The sequence below is a fragment of the Seriola dumerili genome, unplaced genomic scaffold (assembly GCF_002260705.1).
Source record: "Seriola dumerili isolate Sdu_G_001 unplaced genomic scaffold, Sdu_1.0 BDQW01000478.1, whole genome shotgun sequence".
NCBI classification, from domain to species: Eukaryota; Metazoa; Chordata; class Actinopteri; order Carangiformes; family Carangidae; genus Seriola; species Seriola dumerili.
Window position 1 is genome coordinate 1,376,935 of NW_019174733.1, and position 9,116 is coordinate 1,386,050.

Here is a 9,116-nt window from a genome sequence, read left to right on the forward strand (position 1 = left end):
GAGGGCCACAGATTGCATAATGAGGAGGTCAATTTACAAAACTTTAAGTGGAATATGACAACATACTTTGATACAGCCATTAAAAACAGTGTCTGAGTATTCTAAGCTCCAAATTAAACTCAGAAGTAATAACCAGTAAACTTTTATTACTTAATTTTCACGACTATGCAAAGTAATGCATGAAGCATTTGATTGGTTGTAGGTTGTTAGTGCATAATATTATTTTTTCTGCCATTAGCAAACCCTGTAAATAGGAATGTATGCCAAGGCTGAAAAAATGCTAAATTGCCTTCCTCACTTAGGCTGAGATCCAATTATCAATAAATTATGCTCTCATACTGGATGGAGCTATGAGATTATATTCATTCTTTAAATGTTTTCTGCCTCCCAATTAAAATTCATGCAGTTATTGATCTTGTTGATTTTTATGTCCTGAAATTTGCATAATCTATTAAAGATGAATGATTAATGAAGTGCTCAGTTTTGCATTCCAAGGGCGCTATAGCGAAAGCAATGTCGGCCATCTTTTGTGTCCTCTGTTTACCCTAATGTGTGAAAGACACAGTTACCTAGGAGGGAGGGCTAGATTTTCAATATTTATATTAAACTTCTTTGTAGATCATATCAATTGAGCAACATCATAGATTTGCTTAAAATAGGGCTTATTCCACTGGATCAGAAGTAAATGGAGCACTTTGTCTCAGTGTGTACAGGCTGTAGAAAAGCTGTTGTACTCCTGTGTCTGTATCCAGCAGGTGAACACTGTGAACTCTTCAGTGCGTCCAAACATGTCATGAGTCACCCCTGGACTCTGGCTCTGGTCCAGCATTTGTATGTCTGCACAATTTTGCGTTAATACCTGAACAGAAAGAACAGAGAGAGCAACACGCAGCAACCCGCAGATCCTGCGCATCTTGACTTTAGTCATTCTGGTCTTGAAATATGCTTTATATTTGGTATAATGTTGTAGCTACTTATGAGTTGTTAAATAGGGTTATGCCCAATGAGAGTTTGGTGGTCTCTGTGCAGGCTGCGCTCGATAATCACTCTCACCAGAGCCTGTAGGGAGGCTGGGTGTAAATGGGCACCCCTCTGACCTTCTACACCTCTAGCAGATGTGAAGATTCAATGCTATTCCCTCTGTCTTTATATCTATCTGCCTTCTCACCTTTCTATGTCTCTTTCTCCCTGTGAGTGAAAAATGACAAACCTACAGTTGAGAGCGTGGCGGTGAAAAAATAACATTTTCATTCAAATTAATCTGAGCTCAAATGTTCACCACACTTTGAGCCTCTTTTATGACTTGGCAGCACCAGCTACTCTCTGCTGGGTGGCAAACAACAAGCAGCCACCTAACCTGCGGTGCTTGGTGTGTGGCCTGGTGACAAACGGCTTGTCTCAGCTCACTTAACGCCCCCAGCCCCGAGCTCGGAAATTAATGTTTATATCAACCCCCCACAATAGCAACACTAACCTTTGAGCACACATTTGATAATGAATTACTTTAAACATGTGGATGGAGGAATTCAAGCTATCTGGCCCCCGCAAATATTCTTTACTCACTCACAATTGGATGCAGCCTTTGACAATCGTGCTTTTGTCCCTGTCTCGTGTAAGTGGTTATAAATTACCACCTCTACAATGCAGGAAAGCTGAGGCAGAGGTTTAACTGGCTGTTCTTGAAGCAAACATGACTGTGTCCATGTTGAGGTGAATTTAACATTCAATTCTCTGTAGACTTGTCTCCAGATGACTTTGCCCTACCTACACGAGAGGGAAGTTTTGCTGTGATTTTCAACATACAGAAGGAGTGAAAAAGTTCTCTGTAGATTGAATGTCAGCCTTTCAAAACAAGAGTTCTGCCAGTAAATGGTTCACGCATCCAAGTTCCTTGGTGTACGTTTAAAAATGAAATGCTCACTTGAGAGAAGACTGTTGCAGCTATATTCGGACACATCACTCCGAGGACTGTTGTAGGTTCTTAACAGTCCATTTCTATGGTTGATGGGGTCTGTAGACGTGGTATCAATGGTGGAGCAGAGACAGATGTTGGAGAACTCTATAGCGTCTCCACTCTCTCAGAGATGTGTTTGCTGGGTAGAAGAGTCCCCAAGGACCCTGAGTTTATCTTCCATCTCCATCATCAAGGCCTGTGATTTGACAGGCTCCCTTTACCCGGGCTCTGCCTCGTCTCCAGGACAATAAGCAACACCATGTCTGATTAGTTTCAGAGTTCAGTGGTCTTGAACGCAGCGTTTGTATCAGTTGTTGTTGCGTCGTAACCCCTGTCTGTTTGACAACGGTTGCTCAGGCGCTGAGAAAACAGAAGCCTACAGTAGTATGCAGGAAGTCTCAGATACAGTGTAAACAGGCTCAGCCCGGGCTCCATGTTTGGTGCACCAAGTATCATCCTAAAGTTCAGATTCATGTCTTAGTGTTAACGTGACCCAGTGTCACCCTGATATACGGTAGTTGTGTGAGCAAGGTTCACTTAACAAGCCATCTGAGGCTTTTTAGAGCATTTTAGAGCATTTATGTCTTTTTCCAGTGGTTTCCAGATGTTTTTTAGTATGTATGGCTGCTGTAACGTTGTTCTCCAATGTAGCTTCTTGGTTGGCTGTGAAATTCCTGCTAAATGTTTTAGGCTTGCAGTGAATGTGTAGTGCCACTGCTCTAGGTGTATGTTGAATATAGTGCTTTTATGGTGTTTCCGACAGAGGCTAACGGCTAATATCATCTGCTATATTGTATTGTATTAATGAATGCTTGCTTTTTTTCTTCTGAGGGGTGGGGGTTGTTTTGCATCCAAATCAACTGGACTTTTGAAAGCTGTTTTAACTTTTAATACTTTAGCTATAATTAACTGAAGAGCAGAACTGAGCCGTTTGCAATGCTTCCCATATGCAGCCCCCGTGCCCAATAAATTTATGACATACATACACTTGTACAGTGCATGTGACAAACTTAGGGTCCACCCAATTAAACGCAAAGGCTACTCGTTACAATATTTCTGTTCACACCAGGGATTCATGGCAGCCATTCTTTTTAATGATTTGATCATAAGTCAGAAATGTACATTGTACATTGTGTCGTTTCCTCGATAACAATGGTATTTGTCTAAATGAGATGAGGGTATTCAGTGTAATTGCAGTACCTCTGTCTAAATCAGCAGCTACAGCTGTCACAAAGACAAAGAGGGAGATAGAGATTTGGAGAACCTGCAATAGATTTCTATGGGAAAGCAGACAGTAACGTTTCCTGATTCCCTGGAATTAGGCTCATAGGGCTAAACAGGGTTGCTTCCCCCTTCCATAGAACAGCCCTTATCTTAATGAGGAATCGCAACACACAGTCCTGTTGTAAAACAACAATGATGGGGGAAGCAGCTAATGAGGCTATCATGGTGTCGGGAAAGAGCCATCTCTCCCTAAAGGCCCCAGCGAACAGTGCAGGCTCTGCAGCAGACGTGGAGAGGCCGGAGACAGAGCTCACATTGATTTACATAGGTTCGAGAGGCAGAGCCAGTGAAATGAAAGATGCCAAGACTCATCAGCCAAATTAGATCAAAGTGTAGAGTTTTGAACTGTCTGCGAGCCGATTGTTTGGTTATTTGTGGGAGTGATTTTGTTGTGAGAAAGCAGCCGTGAGATTATGTTGTTTGTTTACCCAAAACCTTGGGGAAATTTTTTACGCATTTGAGCTTGATTGATCAGGCGCGATGTGTTGTTGAAACATTTCACTGGTGTATGTTTCCACTTAGTTGAATGAATTACTGCTGGATGCATATGAGATTATTATTATAAGCTATGTAAATGAACAAATCAACAGCTAAAGACTGATTATCTATTCAGAATTCATATGAATCCATATGTCTGGTTTTGAGCTGGTAAAAGACTGGGAGTTAATGTACAGGAGCAAGTGTACTTCTTGTAGTGTTCCTCATATTTTAGGTTCCTTTTAATTCATAATATAAACCTGCTAAGGACTTGACACCCTGTCTGTGTTTGATTTATTGCCCTGTAGCTATGTGCATGACAAATCTAAAAATGTCTGCTGTGACAGATTTGATTTGTTTTTGCCTTTGCACAGTAGTTTTTCTTTTGTTTTTTTTTTGGACATTTAGAGAGTGATACAACATCCATCCCACCATACATCTGAGTGATTGAATTGAATGTATGTACAGTATGTGAGGAGTTGCATGTCTACATTATATCTAGTTTTTTTTTTCTTTTGTCTCCGCCTGGCAGACTCTCACCCATCATATCCACCCTCCATGTGTGTAAAGCGGGAGCCCCATGAGGCATCCTTTGCCCCCTTCACCCCCTCCTCTGTTGGGGACTCTGCTCTAGCTGACATCTTGCCCCACCAGTCCCGCCTCTCTGTAGATGCCTCTACTCCCAGCTACCCTGCCCATGCCCACGGCCCCTGCTACAGCCAGTATGCCAGCCAACCCTTTATAGCAGGTACATTTTTACCCATAAGGCCCCATACCCAGATCAAAATTCAACCAAGCTCACTCTGTTCAGTTGATTTTTATATTCTTCATTTAACTCTGTGTTTATATAATTTAATAATTCTCAAATCCACACCAAATTAAAGAAAGTACTATTCACAGTGAAAGCCATCAATCCCATCATGCTTTGTGGCTTTACTGTTGTGTATACAGGAGCAAAACTGACTGCCCCTCATTAACGAGAGACTGCTCTCTCTCCCCCATTTTACCCTGCTTTTCTCCAGCACTGACCTCTTGCTCGTCTCTTGGGTTAACAATAGACCTCCAGGTCCTTCCAGCCTCGTGACAGGCCCGAGGTCTGGGGGGCCAGGCGAGGCAGAAAGTGTGTGTGTGTGGGGGGGGTTAGCAGGCAGAGGCAGAGATGTAGAGCTGATGCTGGGGCCTGCTTTGGACCCATAACTCCCTGTCCTGTGTGCCCCTTCATCCAACCAGGCCCGATGCTGTCACTTTTAATTACAGAGCTGAATGTGGAGCAGGGAGCAGAGAGAGCTCTCATTGGCCCGATGCTCCTGTCAGACAGTGGTACATCAATGCTGCAGTAGTTGCAGTGTCTGATGAGACGATTTCTTAAAAATAACTTACACTTAACCTTTCCTGAAGTCAATATGCAAATTGTGATGAACGGTGACATGTCCAGGGTGCACCCAGGCTTTTACCCAGTGCATGCTGGGATAGGCCTCAACCCCCAGACAGGATAGGCACTTCAGAAAATGGATGATCAACATGCAACTTCATGAAACATAATTTTTAGCATCTTGGAACTGTTTTTCTTAAGATTATTTCTAAATGATCTCACATAAAGAATTTAATGATGTGATGTATTGTTACAGACAGAGGCATAGCTTCTCATTATCTGTGGCTGTGACTGTTGGTGACTTTAGTTTGTGTCCTGTTTGCGAAATAGGTTTCAGGGTCAAGAGGAGAAATTACCCCTGCTCAAAACAAGTGTGGAAAAACACAAAAAACTTCAACCCCGTCTCCTAGAAATTGAGTTTATATATGTAAATGATACTGAGCTTATCACAAAAATGTTCACTGACAGCAAATTTAATTTGATTTCCTACTATATCCACACTCACAGTACGATATCTGCCTGTAGCAACTAAAGGATGATTCAACTTTTTTATGGTCGTGTTTACTTGCAGAATTTGTTTACAGTTGAAGAAAGATTATGGTCAGAAAAAGCCCACAATGACTTTGAATTAAATCACTAGCCTATATTTCTTCCTCAACAAAAGTGCTGTTCTGTGTTTAAGCATCCTTGTAACCGTTTTCCTCCTGCCTGCAGGTCGAGACATGGCCAGCACCACCTTACCTGGCTACCCGCCTCATGTCCCCCCCACAGGACAAGGCAGCTACCCCACCTCCACACTCGCTGGAATGGTTCCTGGTAGGTGACACTGTTCCCTTTTTACGATGCCATTAATTTCACCAGATATTCCCCTTCAGTTGATCTTGCTTAAACAACTTGAGGTGACTTTAAGCTAAACAGGTGTGAATGCTTCTCTGTGATTTCTTTAACAGCACACATGTATACTAGAAACTCATACAAACTCCCAGTCACTACTGAGATAGTGAAGGAAGTTCAAATCATTGTTCCAGACTCAGAGGATTGAAGAGAGCTTGTTATAGCTTTGTTAGACTGCGGTTAGCGTGTGGTTAGCATCTGCGGATGAGGACATTAGATGAACTCGATAGGCGATCACCACAATCAGTGGCCGTGAGATAGGACAGTTCCTCTCAGTTACACTCCAGCTCCCAGCGCTCATTACCCTCGCCGTGTCCACACAGCGCACTCTCACCAGCCCCGTCGATAAACACTGCTTTTGCTCCTCTCCTCGCCTCCCCGGACACTCAGGGCTGCAGAGCGTATCTCTTTCCCCTCTACTTAACCTGCAGTTCAGGTTCACAGCAAACAGTTAAGGGTCAAAACACAGAGGCGTGGAGGGCCTGTAAATATTTAAATCACTATCTCTCTCAGGGATGAGCTCCAGTTACACGACCAGCAGTGAGGATGCTATAGCTGCCAGCGTGCGTAGATCTCTCCTCCAAACAACTGAAAACACAATTCCCTTTATTGCTCGGAGACATGTACCTTTCACTCGATAATCAAAGCAGGCGTGCAGTATTTACAAGTGAGCTCAGTGTGCACGATATCCACGGAGGTAAGAGCTGATATCTCAAATCAAATTAAGAGAATTAGTTTTGCTTTACTGGATTATACTGTATACCACACTTGCTCAAAACGTACCAGCACACAAGCACATATGCCTTCTTAATCCAGGCATTGGCATTTTTTTTTTTTTTCATCTGGTGGTGAATGACTAAGATTTAGTGACTGGCCCCAAACACTGTTAAAGCAAAGGCCATTTTTCAGCAGCTTCATATAAAACCCAGCCTTTATAGTCTCATAAAAAAAAAGAAACCTGTGGACCCACAGCATCGCTCTATGACATCCCCTCAGCCTCCCGTCCTTTCCACCACGACCTGCACTGGAGGACAAAGAGAGAATGAGAGTCTCAGAGAACCTATTAGGGAGTTTTGAAGCGAGGCATCATCACTTAAAAGCAGGGGGGGGGGAACGCACTGAAGTCCTCACTTAAGGAAATAATAGAGGAAATCCTAAAGACTAACAGGGGATTAATAAAACAATCAATTCACCTGAAGGGACTATAGAGACAAGCTAAACAAACAGCCAGGACACAGATGCCTCAAAAACATTGTTGTGTGACAAGACTGTAATGTAACGTTTTTTACAAATGAATGTTTTATGAAGGTTGTCGATCATTTCAGTTTGTTAGCTCTTTGCTAATGTTTGTTTTCATTGATTTGTTCTGTAGGAGGGGACTTTTCTGGAAACCCTTACTCTCATCCACAATACACCACTTATAATGAAGCATGGCGGTTCAGCAATCCAGCATTACTAAGTAAGTGCCTTTGTCTTATTTAATGAAAATATTAATGAACTTTGATCTTACATGAATTAAAGTCATATTCAAAAATCTCCTTGTATTCTCTGTCCTCGGGGCTTTTAAACACATGTCTTACATGAAGTTTGACCTCATGGTTTCCAACGGCTCGTTCTTCTGTTAACTTTCAGGTTCCCCTTATTATTATAGTGCCGCATCCCGTGGCTCCGCACCTCCCACTGCTGCCACTGCCTACGACCGCCACTAGTTACCATGGAGACCAGCTCAAACTGCAGGGCCAGGGCTTCGGCCTCCATATTGTCCCGGTCTGAGAAACACTGAGGTCAAAGGGAAGCGAGGTGGAATCCTAAAGGAAACCCCCCCCCCCCCCCCCTCGTGATGTTTTGTGATGTGGAGGAAGGATCAGCAAAGGTTGACGCCGGTGCATCTAGCCCAGCTTCAGCGTCAACACACTTTGGGCCAAAAAAGTGGCCCACGGGCGTTCAGAACTCACCCATCATGCCCTCACTCTCTCACAGGCCTGAACATTTCCAGAATGACTTTAAGAGATTATATAAATATATATATTATAAAATATAAATTGAAGAAAAACAGTGTGAAGAATACCATGTGAAAAAAAAGTTGTGGGTTTTTATTTTTGTTTCTTTGTTGCTCTTGTTGTTGTTGTTATTTTATTCATGGATCCTCACATTCCTTTACGTCAAGAACTGCAGTATTTTTCTGCTGTAAAGAGAGAAGTCCAGGGGAGATGACAATGGTCCCATAGCTTGATGATGCAGCGACTTGAACCAGTGTTGTGGGGCCCCTCTGACACTTAATAAGATCCCGGCCCCACACTGTAGGGCGGGCTTTACTCTGGTGCTTTGACTACATCTTCTGCTCCCATTTTTCCACCTACGTTATCAGATAAACACAGCATGTCCTACAACGTTTACTCACCCTGTATGGACCAATGGCAACATCACGCTCCCTGTGGCAAACAATCAGATGTAAAAAATGTAAATCATTTTTCAAAGTATTACAAATACGGTGACCATGAGCTCAAAATGGTCTTGCCAGAATTTTGAATACTTTAAATTATTTTTTTCTGTCACTATTTTTTAATGTAAAAAAAAAAAATGGCATCAAAGATTTTTCAGAATAGTTGTCACATTTTCCTCATTTTTCAGTCACGTCCATGTCCATGCATGACCGTCCTTTGCTCTTTTTTTGCACTATAACCTCAGCTTATTTGATTTATTTGGTACATTCACATAAAATTAAGTTTAATTAGCCTACCAAGGTAAAGCATAAGTTTCAAATATTTATGTTTTAGGTGTAAGAACACAAAGCAGACAGACAGACAGACAGACAGACATGTTTTACAGAGTAAAAGTGATGCTTTCACATTTCTGAAGACATTGTAAGCTATAGCTCTTTGGCTACATGAACAAATCCTTTCAATTCTCCTGGGTTATACTTCATTCAGCTACTTAGTCATACCACTAGATGCCTACACAGTTTAGAAAGCTGTACGCAGTTGAGCGAACCGACTGTAAATTAGCTTCAACAATTGCCTTACAAACCTGTTTTTTCAACTTAAATTCATGCCTGTTCAATGAAATTAATTGCCTTTACAAACACACGTTCACCACCCTCCTTGAGTTACGTTCAACTTTCCATAGGGACTGAAA

General features: G+C 42.3%; 1 protein-coding gene across 8 annotated transcripts in view; it reads left to right on the top strand.

Annotated features, from left to right (window-relative positions):
- Positions 1-8,245, top strand: part of LOC111235203 (paired box protein Pax-2a) — a 28,098-nt gene extending 19,853 nt beyond the window's left edge. For 4 of the 8 annotated variants that reach the window (XM_022763558.1, XM_022763561.1, XM_022763559.1 and 1 more), the window contains 3 exons: positions 5,802-5,903; positions 7,354-7,440; positions 7,633-8,245. In XM_022763558.1, the coding sequence (XP_022619279.1) occupies positions 5,802-5,903; positions 7,354-7,440; positions 7,633-7,754 (311 nt within the window). In that variant the 3' untranslated portion in view covers positions 7,755-8,245. Of the gene's footprint in view, positions 1-5,801; positions 5,904-7,353; positions 7,441-7,613 lie in introns of all 8 variants that reach the window. The other 4 variants (XM_022763560.1, XM_022763564.1, XM_022763562.1 and 1 more) reach the window with 1 other exon arrangement.
- The last annotated feature ends 871 nt before the right edge of the window (positions 8,246-9,116 follow it).